Raw genomic sequence first — 19,433 nt, 5'->3', positions numbered from 1 at the left:
TCACACACTGGCCAGGGCCTTCAGCTGTTGGCCCTTACGGGGCAGGGCAAGCTACACAGAACTGGCACCAACAGACACACAGCATAACTAGGAAAGGTTTCAGCAAGAAGCATTCCTATCAGGGAGATAGGGGCCATTGTCCTGAGGCTGGAAATGCCCCTCCCTGAAGCTAAAGCCTTACCTATTCTTCTCAACTTGGCCTATATGAATCTATTACTCCAAAAGACACCCTACGTGTTTTTCCTTTAAGATTAATGTGAGCTGAGGTCCAGTCAAAGTTGATCATTAGAATCACTGATGCAAGGATGAGTGAGGGTATTTTTGAATATGGATTTTTAAATTGGAATCACCAATAATGCAGCTATATAAAAAGTGCAGCACAATAAAAGTGCATTTCCTCCACCACTCTCTAGTGGCAGTGACTGACGACTCCACAGACAGGATGCAGCAAGACGAGAGAATGAGACAGCTGCTAAGAGGTGCCAAGCTGCCAAACTGCACTCCTGACACCTCAGTAGCACAAACACTGGTAAAGCTTTCAGTTGTTAAGGCCACGATTTTTCAGCTCTCATCTTTGAACCCTGTTTAGAAAGATTTTACCTTTTTAAAAGGGGTAGCTCACTAAAAATACAGCTTAGCTTAAGAAAAAAAAAAAAAAAAGACTTTAGGGTAAAAGGATCCTATTATCTTTATGAAAACACTGTGCATAAAAGTCCACAGCCACTTACCCTAGAGTAAAGCCAGCCCTCATTAAGCAGCTAGCTTCCTACACCATGTTAGGCCGCATAGTCAGCTGAGGCAGGAAGACTTCATGAATGCTCTAGCATGGACACTCAACTGCTGGAAGGGAAAATGGTTTTCAAAGTATCCTTGTATGTTGCTAGCTGAATGGGGTCTAATTCCTATCACATTTACCACTTAGGCTAAATGGCCTGGTCCAATTAGTGAGACATCTAGTGAAATCAATCACAGTCTGACACACTGACAATCATACAGAATCATTTGAAATGGGATCTATCACACCAAGGTCCTTAATTGTTCCATGAAGATGACCGCCAGCTCCTGCTCTGGGTGGGTCAGGCTGGTGAGCAGAGCAGCTGCTGGGGAGGTGACTGGGGATGTGGCCTGGACCCCCAGGGGCTCACTAAGAGACCCCACCCAGAGTCAGTACATCAAAGCAAATGTTGCAAACTCGCACAGGCTTGTTCAGATCAAACTTTATAATAGGAATCTCCTTGGTCGAGCATTTATGGCAAAGAAGACGTCCGCAGTGACGACTGTGGAAGCAAAGAAAGGAAGTGTGAGAGGGATACTGAAGAGCAGACTGCTTTCTGGCACGTGAGGACAATGACAGTGCCCTCACAGACAGGGCCAGCCCACAACTCATACCGTATGGTCAACTCTGCCACCCGCCAGCCAGGTTACACCACTTCATGTATAACTTTTTGTCCATGAAAATAAAATTCTAGCCAATATTTAAGTTAAAGCAAAACTGAAGGCTTTTTTTTTAAAGATCATAAGCAGCTCAGCATGAGCAAAAGAACTGTCTCATTTAATGGGAACAGCTCCTAAGCTCTTGGTAGAGCAGCCTGTACTCAGGCACACTATGAGGACAGTAACTCATCTCAGCTCTGCAGTAAGCAGAAGCCCAGAGAAGATGACAGGAAGCCTGACAGGCCCCCTGAGACCTGTGCACCCTCAGCAGCCAGCAGGAAAGCCGCCACATTTGAGCACCCCTGCCTTCCCTACATCTCTAGTCCTCAGTGGGACCCTTGGGTATGCTCAGTCCCGTCCTCTCATCCCTCCATTTGGTCAGTATTGCCCAGGAGAGTGTAGAGCCCTGGCAAGTTCATGGCTTATCATGGAAAAGGTTGCAGTGACATCAGCAGAAGTCCCCTCATTCCTCTGGCAAGTGATGATGGGGGTCTTACCAGTGATGCTTGCGAGTTGTGACTCCAAACTTGGCAGTGCACTCATAGCAGTTGGAGCCATCACACCATGGAGGCTCCTTGGACAGCATATCTGTAACACATACAGGGGAAGACTAGTTCCTATCAAACAGTGACTGTGCCAGGCAGGACTCATGGCTTAGTGGGAGCAGGGAAACAGACCAGTAAAATAAAGCAACACATTGCAGAGTGACATGAGGGATGAAGGTGTAATGTAATCTAATTGGGTCAGGGAAGGCTTCAGAGGAGACTATGGAGAATCAGCACTTGCCAGGCAGACTGGGAGAGAAGGAAAGTTCAAGTTAGCGACACAGCACACTGTCTGTGGGAAAAACACACACAGTCAGGGATGGCTGGAGTGTAAGGCATGGTGGGGAGAGAGCAGAGACCACACAGCTAGAAAGACTGGCAGGTAGTCAATGGCCAGGGAAACACAGAGGAGGGGACCGAGACAAGCGAAACTGAGGAGGCAGAATGTGTAAGATTCTGTGACTGAATAGAAGCGCAGAATGTGAGAGGGAGGCAGGGAGCAGGAAAGAGGCAAAGATGATTCCCAGGTTCCTTTTTTTATTGGCGGCTGGCTGGTATGGGGATCAGAAACCTTGAGCTTGGTGTTACAACACTGTGCTCTAACCAATTGAGCTAACCGGCCAGACCCTGCTTCCCAGATTTCTGATAGAGTGACTGAGTCTGTGGTGGGACCACCAGCAGAGAAGAGACCTAAGAGAAAGAATGAGAGCAGACGAGGAGTTCAGTTTTCACATTAAGGTACGAGTTATCAGTGTAGACAAAAACAACAATCACTAGTGTTTATTTACTGAACTCTAGCTCTATGCCAGGCACTGTCCTGACTGCTCTATGATAGGAGGAGACAGAGCTCCGAGGGAGGGAGCAGCACATGAATCAGTCACTACCGAGAACCTCCTACATGTCAGCACTGTGAGGGCAGCTGTTCTGAGCTCTTAAGAGGCCAACCAAGTGCCTGGCAAAGGGAAAGTTAAAGTAGACACCACAGGCACCATGCTTTAATGCTGGCTCTGCCACAAAACAGCTGTGTGGCCTTGGGCAAGTCACCTACATCAAGATCACATGGCTACTGAGTATTTCTGAGCATGTTTCTCTGCCAGTCTGTCTCCACTGTGGGTGATGACACAGCACAGGCACACACAGGCACTCAAGACACTCTGATTCTTTCCACGTCCTCAACAAGGAAGAGAACAGACTCGCTAGTACAAATCTTCAAGAGTGAAGTGCTCCTCTGCACAAATGAAACATGGAGGAGGAAGAAGCCATGGAGGAGGATGCAGAGGCCAGTTTGAAGGCTGCAGAGAATCTGAATCAGCCAAAGGAGGATGAGTGCACAGATAAGCAGCCAGGAGACTTGGTAAGGGTGACTTGTCTGGAGCTTGTGGATTCCTGGAATGTTCAGAGGGAGTGTAAAATTGACAGGGGCCTGCTAACAGTGACCATCCCAACATTGCTGAAGGGCCCTTCATCCCATTCGTACAAATAATCCCATATGCTGCATGGAAACTACTGGTTCAGGTCTTAAAATAAGTCATTATGAGATTTAAAGATCATTAATACATCTAGATAATCAACACTGTAACTGGGCTTGCAGTGAAAGAACACAAAGTAAGCCACTCACCTAATAATCTAAACAGAAGTTGCTTAGTGGCAACTTGGTAGTTGAAAATGTTGACTCCTTGGTTATTATTCACCCCAAGGCGAGCACCAGATCGGACAATGGCACGGCACAAGTTGGCATTTCCTTTCATGTATGCTAAGAGCAGCACTGGAAAACAAAACCATAGGCAGGGCTACTTCCCATCTGGCCCAGCCTGGCACTGCCAAAGAGTAGGCAGAGGACAGACTGCTGGCAGTCACATTAAGATGGGAGTTATCAGTGTAGACAAGAACAATAATCACTAGACATTGTTAGGAAAGTCCCCACAGACACACACGGGTCCTTGAGGCTCTGGTGAGACCTCCATAGAGTATCTGCAGCATCTTCCAATAAAGGATCTGGCCACGAGCCAAGGGATTGTAAAGAAGCTATAGTTCCAGAGATACACTCTTTCCCCTGTAGAGCTATGGCTACAAGAGAATTAAGGTAGGGATCTGACAATGAAGGAAAAATAAATAGTCTTGGTTGCCTTCCTCTGGCATGAAACACTGGTTTCAACACAAAGAAGAAAGCTCTTTTCACACAATGTAACTAAATCTAAAAGATTTGTGAGTTGCATACACAGAGAGAAAAGAAACCAGCATGGGGAACATACTCCACAAAGTACTTCTGCCCCATGAAGCCTCTCCTCTGTGCAGATGCAGACACAGTGGAAACCCAGGTTCTGGTCAGGCCATCCTGACGGCCTGATGGCCTTCCCTACTAACAATTACAGCTAACAACAGCTCCCCTTTGCTCACCTTTACCAGGCACTTTATTTAAATTATTTAAGTCTCCAAATGATGCAATAAGATGAAGGTTATTATTCCCATGATCAAATGAGGAAACAAGCATAGAGAGGTTAGAAAATTTACCCAGTCACCCTGCTAGAATATGACATAGCTAGGCATTTGAACTCAGGTGACTGACTGTAAATTGGAAGCCTGGACATGAAGCCCTTCCCTGGCTGCCTGTTCACCTGATCCTGGGCAGTGCTGTTCACTGAGTATATGCTGGGTCCACAGCTCACTCCCCGGGGCTGACTCCTCTGAAGCTCAGGTCCATCACTGTCAGCTTTAAAAACACATTCATGTATCAAGGCCAACAACTTCCCAAGACTAAGAAATGGTGACACAATGTTTGGTCCCATGTTAAGGTTCAGAGCAGGCAGTGGAGGTTCTGTCTGGCAAGAAGGTGAACAAATGGGATTCAACAGCAACGGAGGTGCCTGGAGAGCCCCAGCCAGGATGATAGGGATCTGGTTTTCATCTGGTTTTTTTGAGTCGTTGTTTCCTTACCTGAAAAATGGGACCCAACTATATGCATTGCTTACTTTATGGGGTTGTTGTGAGTATTCAACAAGAAAACAAATGCAAAGTACGTGAAAAAAGCTATGAAAGCTACACAAGTGAACCCAGTGAGCAAACCACAAGAGGCATATTAATGTTCTCCACAAGAAGGCATCCCATGTACCTGTATATCATTTGTCACCTTTTCAAAACATGTCAACACATACTGTAGCACATTTCCTCCTTCTGAAGTCCCTGTGAGGGGCTTATATTTAACCCTCTGCTGGAATTTGGAGCTTGGGTAGGGTCCTAGTTAACCAGAGTAAAGGCAGGTGAGGGCAATAAATACAGGTGGGCAGGCCTGTTTGGCCACAGGTATGGCTTTGGGGCACTAGATGTACTTCAGATGTGGTTGTGCCTAAAATCAGACACTCCAAATTCCACGACAGGGATCTGTGACATATGCTCAGAGAGCACAACCAAAATACAGTGAGCTGAATGCACCCAGAGAGTGACATGTGTGCCTGGGCTCTTGTTTACCTAGGAAGCAAAGGCATACAAACACCTTTTTACATACCCGTGTTTCCTTCTGCATCTGGTTTATCTAGAGGATACTCAGGCATGCATTCCAAGAAGAGATCAAAGATGGCTGCTGCATTCTCTTTGCCATATTGTCCCAAAATGTGCAGTGGTGACTGGCCTCTGATAAAACATGTTAGAAAAGTTAGGTATGTATCTGCCATGGCCATCATACCCAAAAGAAATGGAATTTTCTGAACTCTGTGAAGCTGCATACATCTAAAGGACACATAACAGGTCACAAAAGTTTTCCTAAAAAGTGTTTGTTTAAAAAAACAAAAATACCAGGGTACCAAAAGCTGATCAAATACAGCAGTGGCCAGTTCTGCAGTGTGTACATGGGGCTGATGGGAGGCACCAGCGACCACCAACTCTGGTTGGCAGACTGGGTGATGTGCAACCCTGGTCTTTGCTCTGGACCAGACACACTCACCTCAGATTAAAGGCTTCGGCATCCACTGTGCACTCTGTCAGGAGAACCCGGATATTGTTGAGCCGACCATGCATGACAGCCAGATGAAGAGCTGGGGAGTAAATCCTCTTACTGTGCAAGCCAGAAGCACACACAGAAAAATCTCAACTCCTCCCCACCCTCACAAACCTCCCACTAAATGGGACTCAGTCAGAGCAGCAACTGGCCACTCAAAGAGCCATCCTTTCCATTCTTCACCACCCTCCAAGAATGAGGCATAAATGCAATCTCATAAGCCTTTGCTTTCTGCTTCAGTGGTCATCCAAAGATGAGATTCAATAGTTTCACAAGAAGCCACTTTAGGCTTCCAGGGTTACCAATCATACCAGGAGGATGCCCAAGGCCTAGTCAGTGGCAGGTTGGAGATGCTCTCTCTCCTAGCAGAGCACTTCCTGTCATAGCTCTGTTCCTGCAAAAGCCAACCTCCCGGGACCGGCCTGGTGGCGCACTGCTACAGTGCGCCGCTTGGGAGGGCAGCGGCGCTCCCGCCGAGGGTTCGGATCCCACGTACAGACCGGCCACTCACTGACTGAGCAAGGTGCGGGCGTAACACCGAGGGTTGCGATCCCGTTGCCGGTCCCGGTCTGGTACGGGCGCGACACTGAGGGTTGCGATCCGGTGCCAGTCACGAAAAAAGACAAAAAAGGAAAAAAAAAAAAAAAAAGCCAACCTCCCCAAGGGGGAGCAAACTCAAGGGTGCGGAGCACCTCCACCCCTAGAATGGAGGGATTACTCAAGGCACTTAGCACTGTACACAGAGGAATGACTGGCAATTACCATTATTTCCATTCTCATCCACAGCAGCAAAGTCCACTCCATTCTCTAGGAGGACTGAGCAGATGGTAGGCAGGTCCTGCTGGGCAGCAAGATGGAGGGCGGTCTGGCGGTGCTTGGTTAATTCATTCACTTTGGCTCCTGCAAGAAGCTGTTGAAGTTGATTACATAAGCAGCCTCTCTACCACAATCAAGGTCCCACTTACAGAGGTCAAGCCTGCCTATCTTCTGACACCCAGAGACTGATGGTCTGCCCTGCTGGCATAAGGGCCTCACACATACTCCCAGTGAGGTGTAACCCACAAAACCTGTGCCATGGGAAAACCGGCAGTTATCTATCAAAATGTTAGACATTCTTTGGGACACAGAAATTTTACTTCTAACACTTTAGTATATAAACTGCACAGGACTGCAGTGATTCACTGTACTATATAAGGATATCCACTGCTTATAATAGTAAAAATGACAAAAAAAGTTTAGTTATAAAAATTATAATATATACAAACAATAGAATAAGTAGCCATTAAGATAATAAATATTTATGGATTGACATGGGGAAATGTTGATGATACAGCTAATTTTAAAAAGGCAGGTTAGAGAGAAGCCCCAGCCGCTGCCAACCCCTAGGACCTCAGGTAGGCGGGACCCCGGCCACCACCAGGGAAGTCTCAGCCCCCGAGAGAGGCCCCAGCTGCCACTGACCCCTGGGACCCAAGGCAGTGACTCCAAGACCTGGCACCCTCTGCACAGGACCCAGGCCAGGCCATGCGAGTCCCCGCCCCCAAGAGAAGCCCCAGCCGCTGACCCCTGGACCCTGAGGTAGCAACAGGCAGCTAAGCATCAACAAAACTCCCTGATATTGCTCCAGACACCAGGGTAGAACAAGTAGATTGAGATAGCCTTTGCCACAATGACTAAACACGAATGGATAAATACTAGAAATATGAAAAACCAAGAAAGTACGACACCACCAAAGGAATATAACGACTCTCAAGTTCTAAGCCCTATAGAACAGGAAGTCCTTGAAATGACTGACAAGGAATTGAGCAACAACTCTAAGGAAACTAAATGAGATACAAGACTCAGACAACACAACAAAATTAAAAAATATATACAGGACCTGAAAGAGAAAATGTACAAAGAAATCAATGCCCTGAAAAAGAATGTAGCAGAGCTTGTGGAGCTGAAGGATTCATTAAACAAAATAGAAAACACAACAGAGAGCTTAACCACTAGGCTAGAACAAGCAGAAGAGAGAATTTCTGACCTTGAAGATGGCTTGTTCAAAATAACACAGGTGGACAAAAAAAAAAAAAAAAAGAATTTAAAAACTTGAAGAAAATCTAAGAGATAACTGACAACCTTAAGTGCTCCAATATCCAAATCTGGGTATTCCAGAAGGGAAGGAAAAAGGAAATGGCATTGAAAACATATTCAATGAAATAATAGGAGAAAACTTCCCAGGTATAGGAGGCTCAAAGATCTCCCAACACATTCAACCCAAAAAGGTCCTCTCTAAGACATGTTATAGTCAAATTGGCAAGACTCAAAGACCAAGAGAGAATCTTAAAAGCTGCAAGAGAGAAGTGTCAAGTCACCTATAAGGGAACCCCTATCAGACTAACATCAGACTTTTTATCAGAAACCCTAAAAGCCAGAAGAGAATGGGATGATATATTCAAAATACTAAAAGACAAAAATTGCCAGCTAAGAATACTTTACCTAGCAAGGCTATCCTTCCAAAATGAAGGACAAATAGTATATTTCCCAGACAAGCAAAAACTATGGGAGTTCACTACCACATAACCAGCCTTACTAGAAATTCTCATGGGAGTACTAGGTCTGGTATCTGAAAAACAACCATCACTACCATGAATACTCAAGATAGAACAAAACCAACCAGTACAATAAAATGTTAACAATAAAGAGGAAAAAAAAAAAAAAAAACTTTACCACTATTCCAAGAAGCCAACAAACACAGAAGACAATCAGGAAATCAGAAAGAAAGGAACAAAAGATATTTAAACATCCAAACAAAAATCAATATAATGCCACAAGTAAATCAACACCTTTCAATAATAACTCAATGTAAACGGTTTGAATTCCCCACTCAAAAGACAGAGACTGACTGGATTAAAAAGATGGATCCAACAAGATGCTGCCTTTAAGAGACCAACCTCACCTGTAAAGACACACAAAGAGTAAGAGTGAAAGGATGGAAAAAGATATACCATGCAAATAGAAACAAAAAAAGAGCTGGAGTAGCTATTCTTATATCTGATAAAATAGACTTTAAACCAAAAACCATAAAAAAAGATAAAGAAGGCCACTATATAATGATAAAAGTATCTATCCAACAAGAAGGCATAACAATCACAAATATTTATGCAACCAAAATTGGAGCAGTCAGAGTTATAAAGCAAACACTATTAGACCTAAAGAAAGAGATAGACACAAATACCATAATAGTAGGGGACTTGAACACCCCACTCTCAACACTGGACAGATCATCTAGGCAAAAAATCAAAAGAAACAAGACCTAAACAACACTTTAGACCAATTGGACCTGGCAGATATATACAGAACATTTCATCCAACAAAGTCAGAATATTCATTCTTCTCTTCAGCACATGCAGCATTCTCTGGGATAGACCACATTAGGTCACAAATCAAGTCTCAACAAATTCAAAAAACTGGAATTATCCCATGTATTTTTTCAGACCACAATGGATTAAAACTAGAAATCAACAACAAACGAAACTCTGGAAACTATACAAATACAATGAAATTAAACAACATCCTACTTAATGACATACAGGTCTAAGAAGAAATTAAAAAGGAAATCAAAAAAATTTTTGAAACTAATGAAAATAATGACACATCATACCAAAACCTGTGGGATACTTGCAAAAGCAGTACTAAGGGGGAAATTTATCACACTAAATGCTTAATTCAGAAGAATGGAAAGATGGCAAGTAAACAATCTAACACTTCATCGTAAAGAATTAGAAAAACAAGAACAATTCAAACCCAAAGTTAGTAGACAGAAAGAAATAATTAAGATCAGAGTAGAACTAAGTGAAACAGAAACCCAAAAAACAATGCAAAAGATCAATGAAACAAAAAGTTGATTTTTTGAAAAGATAAATAAAATTGAAAAACCATTAGCAAGGCTAATTGAAAAAAGAAGAAAAGACAGAAATAAAAATTAGAAATGAAAATGGTGATATTACAACCAATACCTCAGAAATACAAGGAATCATTAGAGACTACTATAAACAACCATAAGCCAACAAATTTGAAAATCTGGAGGAAATGGATAAATTTTTGGACACACACAAACTACCAAGACTGAGCCAAGAAGACACTGAAAATCTGAACAGACCAATAACAATCAAAGAAATTGAAGCTGTTACCAGCAGTCTCCCAAAAAGGAAAAGCCCAGGACTGGATGGCTTCGCTGCAGAATTCTACCAAACCTTTAAAGAAGAATTAATACCAATTCTCTACAAACTATTCCAAAAAATTGAAACAGAGGCCACTCTCCCAAACTCATTCTATGAGGCAAACATCACCCTGATACCAAAACCAGACAAAGATACAACAAAAAAAGAAAACTACAGGCCAATATCTTTGATGAATATAGATGCAAAAATCCTCAATAAAATACTAGCTGATAGAATACAGCAACACATACATAAAATTATACACCTTGATCAAATGGGATTCATCCCAGGGATGCAAGGTTGGTTCAAAATATGCAAATCAATAAATGTGATACACCACATCAATAAAATCAAACACAAAAACCATATGATCATCTCTACAGAAGGTGAAAAAGCATTTGACAAAATTCAACATTCATTCATGATAAAGACTCCTATAAATTGGGTATACAAGGAAAGTATCTCAACACAACTAAAGCCATATATGATAAACCCATTGCCAATATCATCCTGAATGGAGAAAAATTGAAAGCTTTTCCCTGAAGAACAGGAACAAGACAAGGATGCCCACTCTCACCACTCCTATTCAATGTAGTGTTGGAAGTACTAGCCAGAGTAATCAGGGAAGAGAAGGAAATAAAGGGCATCCAAATTGGAAAAGATGAGGTCCAACTGTCCCTGTTTGCAGATGACATGATCCTATACAGAGAACAGCCTAAAGACTTTACAAAAAACCTCTTAGAGTTAATAAATGATTTCAGCGAAGTTGCATGATACAAAATCAACACACAAAAATCAGAAGCATTTCTGTATTCTAACAATGAACTGGCAGAAAAAGAAATCAAGAAAGCTAACCCATTTACAATAGCCACCAAAAAAATAAAATACCTAGGAATAAATTTAACCAAGGATGTGAAAAATCTCTATGACGAGAACTACAAACCACTGTTGAGAGAAATTAAAGAGGACACAAGAAGATGGAAAGATATCCCATGCTCTTGGATTGGAAGAATTAACATTGTGGAAATGTCCATACTACCCAAGTGATCTACAGGTTCAATGCAATCCCATCAAAATTCCAATGACAATTTTCTCAAAGTGGAAAAAACAATCTTAACATTCATGTGGAAGAACAAAAGACCACGAATAGCCAAAGCAATCTTGAGCATAAAAAATAAAGCCAGAGGTGTAACACTACCTGACTTTATTTATTTTTATTTTATAAAATTTTTAAATTTTAATTTATCAATATACAATGTAGTTCATTTTCATGTCCCTTTACCAATTCCTCTTTCCCACTTCCCTCTCCCCCGCCACCCCCAACAACATCATATCTGTTCACTTGTCTGAACAGGATCAAGGACCTGTTGTGATTGTTGTCTTTCCTCCCCCCAGCAACACTACCAAAAAAGCATGGTACAGGCATAAAAACAGACAAACAGACCAATGGAACAGAATAGAGAATCCAGAAATCAACCCATGCACCTACAGCCATCTGATCTTTGACAAAGGCACCAAGACTACACACTGGGGAAGAGACTGCCTTTTCAGTAAATGGTGCTGGGAAAATTGGACATTCATATATAGGGGAATGAAACTAGACCTGTACCTCTTACCATATACCAAAATCAACTCAAAATTAATTAAATATAATATTAATATATTTAAGTAAAGAAATAAATATATGTCCTGAAATGATAAAATTCCTTAAAGAAAACATAGGAGAAACACTCCAGGAAGTAGGACTGGGTGCAGACTTTATGAATATAACCCCAGAAACACAGGCAACCAAAGGAAAAATAAACAAATGGGATTACATCAAACTAAAAAGCTTCTACACAGCAAAAGAAACAATTAACAGAGCCAAAAGACAACCAACCGAGTGGGAGAAAATATGTGCAAAATATACATCTGACAAAGGATTAGTAACCAGAATATACAAGGAACTCAAACGACTTAACAGCAAAAACACAAGTAACCCAATTAAAAAATGGGCAAAGGAGCTGAATAGGCATTTCTCAGAGGGAAGATATATGAATGGCCAACAGATACATGAAAAAATGCTCAACATAACTCAACATTCAGGAAATGCAAATCAAAACCACTTTGAGATACCATCTCACTCCAGTTAGGATGGCTAATATCCAAAAGACTGAGAATGACAAACGCTGGAGAGAATGTCAAGAAAAAGGAACCCTCCATACACTGTTGATGGGACTGCAAAATGGTACAGCCTTTATGGAAAATGGTGTGGAGCTTCCTCAAACAATTACAGATACATCTATCATATGACCCACCTATTCCATTGCTGGGTATATACCCAGAGGAATGGAAACCATCGTGTTGAAGGGGTACCTGGTACTCCCATGTTTATTGCTTTGCTATTTACAACAGCCAAGAGTTAGAACCAGCCTAAATGCCCATCATCAGATGAGTGGATAAGGAAACTGTGGTATATCTACACAATGCAATACTACTCTGCTATAAAAAAAAAAGAAATACTACCATTCCCAGCGACATGGACAGACTTAGACAAAATTATATTTAAGTGAAATAAGCAAGGCACAGAAAGAGAAATACAGCACATTCTCACTTATTTGTGAGAGCTAATAAAAATAAATAATATACAAATGAATGGCAGGGGTTGGGGGGAGGAAGAAGACACACCAATTACAACAATTCTTTGAACTTGTTAAGACAAACAAATATGATGTTGATGGTGGAGGGGGAGAGGGAGGGAGGAAAAGGAGGAATTTGTAAAGGGACACGAAAATCAACTACATTGTATACTGATAAATGAAAATTAAAAAAAAAAAAAAAAAGGGCCAGCCTGTGGCTCACTTGGGAGAGGGCGGGGCGGATAACAACAAGGCCACAGGTTCGGATCCCTGTATAGGGATCGCCAGTTAGCTCACTTGGGAGAGGGCGGGGCGGATAACAACAAGGCCACAGGTTCGGATCCCTGTATAGGGATCGCCAGTTAGCTCACTTGGGAGAGGGCGGGGCGGATAACAACAAGGCCACAGGTTCGGATCCCTGTATAGGGATCGCCAGTTAGCTCACTTGGGAGAGGGCGGGGCGGATAACAACAAGGCCACAGGTTCGGATCCCTGTATAGGGATCGCCAGTTAGCTCACTTGGGAGAGCGTAGTGCTGACAACACCAAGTCAAGGGTTAAGATCCCCTTACTGGTCATCTTTAAAAAAAAAAAAAAAGGCAGGTTAGAAGATGGTATGTGCAGTGGATTGAATGCCCCCTCCAAAGTCAAAAGCTTAATCCCCACTGTAACTGTTGAAAGTGGGAAATCCTATTATGGTAATTGAAAGGTGGGGCCATGAAGAGGTGATTAGATTCTGAAGACTATGCTCTAATGAATGGATTAATAATGATGGTCATGTGTGTGGTTCTGAGGGCTTTAAAAGGAGAGCATGCAAGAATCTCTCTCTCTGCTTCACCATTTTCTGCCATGTGAGACCCGTGAGTTGCTGTAAAGCCACCACCAAAGAAGACCCTCACCAGATATGTTCTCCAGACTTTGGACTTCCCAGCCTCAGAAACTGTAAGCAATAAATTTTGTTTTCTTATGAATTACCCAGTTCCAGGTATTTATGCTATAAGCAACAGAAACTAATACAGTATGATTCCATTTGGAGACAGAGATATGTATAGATACACATGTGCACATGCACACATGCAAACATCACACACTTTGAAGGTATTTAAAAGCATATATACCAAACTCAAGGAGAGTTGAGAGTGAAAGGGAAATTCTGTTTTATATCCTTATGTGCTTTAAGTTTTTCTACAATGAGCATGTACTATTTTTATATTATTTTTTAAAAGAAAGAACACAAAGAATTACAGAATCAAACACAGGAAGTACCTTTAAATAATGTCTTGTCTATTCTTTTAGTATTTGAGGTTCATTCATCATCTGCTTTCTGGCAAAGTTTCAAAGACAGTTGCTATTAACAGAAAATACTCTAGCTTGTAGTCAGAGCCCAATTTGCCTCTCCTGAGGTCTAATCCCCCCCCCTTTGTGTGTACAGGCACCTGCCTCTGGGAGAATCTAGGCACTTGTTAGCTGTTCTGGTTCTGAGTCCCAGCCTCCCCAGACCTCTGGGTGCCCAGTCAAATCACTCATAGACAAGACATATTATGAGTGAATATGGGACACTCCAGATAGGACATACCATAAAGGGACATTCACAGTTGCTAGTGCTGTGCTAGGGATCATAGATAACCCCAAGATTGGATAAGCGGGGGGAGGGAGAGAGGTGAGTGAGGTATTGTTTCAGTGCAAACAGGTTCAAACATTATGCTGCATCAGTTCGGAGAGAAAGGAGCACATGAACTTTGAAAAATCAGCTCTTTCGGGCCAGCCCGGTGGCGCACTGCTACAGTGCGCCGCTTTGGAGTGCGGCAGCGCTCCCGCCAAGGGTTCGGATCCCACATACAGACCGGTTCCCGCTCACTGGCTGAGCGAGGGGCGGGCGCAGCACCGAGGGTTGCGATCCCGTTGCCGGTCCCGGTCCGGTACGGGCGCGACACTGAGGGTTGCGGTCCGTTGCCGGACACGAAAAAAAAAGACAAAAAGGAAAAAAAAAAAAAAAGAAAAGAAAAATCAGCTCTTTCTAGGCACTCCTATCACCTGTGAGGTCAGGCCTTAGTAAGGCAAGAAGAGAACCTTGGTAAGGACCTCAAAACTCCCTAGGCAGGCAGACTGATGAACATGAGGCTTGATTCCCTACTACTTCAAGGCCTACTGCCACCTTTTTAGCTGCTACCCCCATCAAATCCACCTCCTCGATTATTCTCTAGTCCAACCCTCACTGCCACTACCTCCCCTAAGTCTCTTCATGGGTGATCCTGCCCCTACCACCCTTACACCCCACCCCAAAACATCTTCTTGAAATGCTCTCTCAGCTAAAACACATATCAACCCATAAAGATTTTTCTAGAAAATTTTTCGAAAACAAAAACCCCAGGGCACCAAAGGCTGGTCAAGTACCCCAGTAGTCAGTTCTGCAGTGTGTGTCTGGCTAATGGGGGCAACAGCCGGGAGATGGGAGCCTGTCTTGGCTCTGGACCATGTTCTCTCAGCTCAAACACTTACAATGGTTTCTCCACTGCCTAAAGATAAAGGCTGCTCACAGTTCTTCATTTGAAGTTTGATATCCCACAATCTGGTCTCCACCTAACTCTCCAACCACATGTCCTTCAACTCTCTATTCAAACTGCAGCCAAATTTTCCTACATAAAACACACAATATACACTTTCCAGTATCCACATCTTTGCTCAGACCCTTCCCTTGCCTGGGTGGCATTATGCTGTGCAGGAAAAAGCAGGCTTTGGAGTCAAACAGAAATGGCTGAAATCTACAGTACTAGCTGATAGCCTTGGGGGTGGGGGTCGGGGGGTGGAAATGCTTTCTGAGCCAACATTTTCTCCTTTGTAAAATATGAAAAATTTCCTACATCCCTCTGTGGTTTTGAGAATTAAGAGAGACAGATCATCTGAAAATCCCAGGTGAGTACCTGGCAGACAGCAGGCAAACAGCAGAAGTGGATCTCCACTCCCTTTAGGCTCCCACCCTGCTCTGCCATCTAAATCCTATTTTCCCTCAAGGTCCCACTGCAGCATCTGCCTGCCCATGCAGCTCACTGGGCACTTAGGATATGTAGCCCTTGAGACCTGTCTTCCTCAGTGTATTGGCCTACTCCCCCAAATTCATGCTGCCTTTCCCAATACCTGGAAAGACATCTGTGATGAGATTCTACACATTCTACAACATGCTTCATCCACATGTTACATGCCATAATGTTTCTGTATCACTTACCAAATTGCGGACAATAATCTCTGAGCCTGCTTGGACAGCGAGGTGCAAAGGGGTCAACTTGGAAGCATCCTGGACTCTGGAATTCACATTAGCCTGGACACTGATCAGGAATAGAACACTTTCAATGTCAGAGTTCTGAACTGCCACGTGAAGAAAATTCCGGCCCTTGTTATCCACCTAAGGCAACAAGAGAGAACCAAAATGTCAGTGGGCTCCCTTTTAAGAGTGCCTCCTGAGCACCTGCAAGCTGCACTGACCACTACAGAGGTCATGACGTAGTCCTTCCCTTAGTTCCAGGAAGTTCCCTCCCAACAACAACCAACATTAAATGCCAACCCCCCTCACCCCCACAACACAATAGACCTACACATATAGCAGACCAACTCTACATATTTGTTTCCATAACCACGAGTGCACGGTCCATCCATGTGGTCAGAGGAACGGAGCTACTGCACTCATCCAAGCTGCCTTGGCATCCTCCTGCAGCAGGAACTGGATACAGAAAGCCAAGAAAGAGACAACCTGAAGGACGGGGGCAGGAAGGCACCATAATACTGGGATGTTTGGGGAGAGGCAAAGGTGGAGACTAGCCTTGAGAGTCTCCTCGTTTTGGCTAAAACAAAAGCACCCAGCATCCTAACACCACAGCTGCAATGCCAGCCTGACCCCTGAGCGTCAAAGACTTCAGAAATTTTCAGAAAGTTTCCTCTTACTGAGCTATAGGGTAATACACAGCCAAAGCATGTCACAGACTTTGCTGCAACGATGTAAAGCAGACAGAAGCTGACTCAAATCAAGCTACACAGGATACTGTAGTTATAAGAGCTGTCATTAGTATGAGTGCTCAGGTGGAAGAGGAGACACCACATGCTACACACACTCTGCATTACCCCACACACAGGTCCACAGCATGTGCTGATGTAACAAGCACTGTATCTGCAAAGGATTCTCTCTGATCAACAGTACCAGTTTCATACTAGATGGAGAGGAAACGTGAGATGACTACCTCCATTCTTGAACATTTTACACTATCTGAGCAAGTGTGAAGTGAATGCCTACACAATCCAGCCACAGTTACAAAAATGCTAAAGAAAGGGGAAGTACAGACACCTGAAATACCAAGCAATAATCTTCAACCATGCTAGAATTTCATTTCATTCAGGTCCCAAGTTTCCATTTCACCTTCATAAATGGCTATTTCTAAATCTTGGCAGTATTCTAAGTGCTGGCTGGAGATTCAACTTTCTGGAGGACTGACTTGACAAACCCATCCCAGAACCTACCTCAGGTCAGCTGTTACTGTCATTTCCTACCCAATCTGTTGTTGCAGATCCAACAATTCACCATCGGATTTAGCAACTGGTAAAGAATGGCAAAGAACAAGGACACCTGAGCCTGCTAAGCTGAATAACTACTTAACTCCTCTAAAACACTCAGAAAGTTGCCCCAATATCACAACACAAGCTCCTCAAGATCAATTTAAATCTTTTTAAGTCATTCATTCTAGGGCAATTAAACAACCAAACAAAAGCAAACAATGAACTCAGTTGTACACGCCACAGAATTGTTATTACCGAACCCAGCAACTTCTCACTCATCTAAGTGTGGCATCATCAGGTTGCTGACACACAGGGCAGAGTAGTCAAACCTCCTCCAGGACATCTAAATGACCACATTTTAAGAAAGGGGAGTATAATTTTTAAAAAGACATCTTTATATGAAAGAGACCTATTTAGTTGGTGACATTTGTTTATCTCCATGTAACAGGTAACGTTGCTCAAGGCAACATGGAGAATGGTGGGTGCTGGTCACTCACCTGCTCAGCAGCCCCGGACTCTCGTTTTAGAATGGCCTCTGCTGCTTTGTTGTTCTTGTAAGTCATGGCACAGGCAAATGGGGTCAGCCCTTGTCTATCTCGTACACTCAAGTGGATATCAGGGTGAGAAATCAACAACTGAATGATGACACTGTGTTGGTTGCTGATGGCCACGTGGACAGGTGTTCTTCCTTCTGCATCCTATGGGGACAAGGCACAGACTTCAATGTACAATTGAGAGATAAAACTCAGGAAAAATATAAAGGGTATAACTTTTAAATCAAATTTTGGTTATGAGAATCAATACTACCAGCTTGCATTTGAAATCAGCTTTAAAGAGGCCAAATGTAGAAATGACTGAAAGCCACTCCCCATTACACCATGCTCCAGTGGCCCAGTGGCGACAGTGGGCCCAGCACAAACACATTTGTTTTAGAAGATCAACAACCTCAGTTCTAAGGTTAAACCACTCTTTATCTGGCAACTGGGCATCATATATAAGTCTTCATAGGCTAGAACACTGAAAAGCATCAAGGAACATAACTCAGGGGTGCTCCATCGAGCTATTGGAACGTTTTCTCAAACACAGTACACAGTTTGAGACTAAACCAAACTCTCAATGGAAGTCTATAACTAAAGGAGAACAGGAGACAAAGAAAAATAGATAAAACAAATCGTTCTCATACTGTAGTAACAACAAAGGCATAGAGAAGTAAAGTCTAACCTGAAATCATTAAAATTACTAGGCAGGCTGTATAATTCAGAGAACGTCACTTCATCTGTTGTACCATAGCCCTGTTCATGGCAAAGCAGAGGTTTGGAAACAGGGAATCTGCAAAGTCCTTTGCTGTAAGGCAAGATTTCTCTAATTCTGAGGTTACCATTTATCTCCCTGGAAAAGAGAAGCTACATACCTGTGCATTTACGTTAGCTCCAAACTCGAGAAGACATTGTACTGTCTCTTCCAGCCCCCAAGAGGCTGCCAAATGCAAGGGGGTCTGCCCATCTCTAGCCTCTTCCTCTCCTTCTCCATTAGCACCTGGTTTTCTGGGACTATTCACATCACAGCCACTGAAAGGAATGGGGAAATAAAAGAAGGCCATGCTTCCACCTACCCCATAGGGAATGCTAATAAACATATAGAAGCAGCCTTATCTAATTCAACAAAAGGATAGGGACTGGCTGGTTAGCTCAGCTGGTTGAAGTGGAGCCTTGTAACACCAAAGCCACAGGTCTGAATCCCATACCGGCCAGCCGCATCACCTCCTCCCTCCCCCCAAAACGCTGATGTCATGAGGGTCTGCTATGCTTGGTCTCAAATATTGGAGTCTGGATCCCACTTGCTGAGCGTGGTGGTATAACACTAAGGTCAAGGATTCAGATCCCCTTACTGGCCATCCACTCAAAAATAAATAAATAAATAAATAAATAAATAGATCCCACTCCCATGGATTCTTCTGCAAATGGTCTTGGGGGCAACCCGGGCATCAAAATTGTAAAAAGCTCCCCAGAGGATGTACACACATTTAAAGTTTGAGAACCACTGCACTAAAAGTTTCCTGAATAACCTTGCCTCCCACATATCCTGCACTTTAAGAGGGC

The 19,433-nt window shown here is 43.2% G+C and overlaps 1 protein-coding gene across 1 annotated transcript in view; it reads right to left on the bottom strand.

The window, feature by feature from the left end:
* Positions 1–19,433, bottom strand: part of ANKFY1 (ankyrin repeat and FYVE domain containing 1) — a 78,145-nt gene that overhangs the window by 2,731 nt on the left and 55,981 nt on the right. Inside the window, exons 16-24 of the mRNA XM_008568732.1 lie at positions 18,746–18,902; positions 17,832–18,032; positions 16,016–16,192; positions 6,733–6,880; positions 5,917–6,007; positions 5,482–5,606; positions 3,598–3,744; positions 1,932–2,022; positions 729–1,277 (exon numbers count right to left, since the gene is read on the bottom strand). Of these exons, the coding sequence (XP_008566954.1) occupies positions 1,145–1,277; positions 1,932–2,022; positions 3,598–3,744; positions 5,482–5,606; positions 5,917–6,007; positions 6,733–6,880; positions 16,016–16,192; positions 17,832–18,032; positions 18,746–18,902 (1,270 nt within the window). The 3' untranslated portion in view covers positions 729–1,144. The remainder of the gene's footprint in view (positions 1–728; positions 1,278–1,931; positions 2,023–3,597; positions 3,745–5,481; positions 5,607–5,916; positions 6,008–6,732; positions 6,881–16,015; positions 16,193–17,831; positions 18,033–18,745; positions 18,903–19,433) is intronic.

Source organism: Galeopterus variegatus, unplaced genomic scaffold (assembly GCF_000696425.1).
Source record: "Galeopterus variegatus unplaced genomic scaffold, G_variegatus-3.0.2 Scaffold25, whole genome shotgun sequence".
In the NCBI taxonomy this organism is placed as follows: domain Eukaryota; kingdom Metazoa; phylum Chordata; class Mammalia; order Dermoptera; family Cynocephalidae; genus Galeopterus; species Galeopterus variegatus.
Note: the sequence above shows the minus strand (reverse complement) of the source record. Positions and strands in the feature narration are given on the sequence as shown.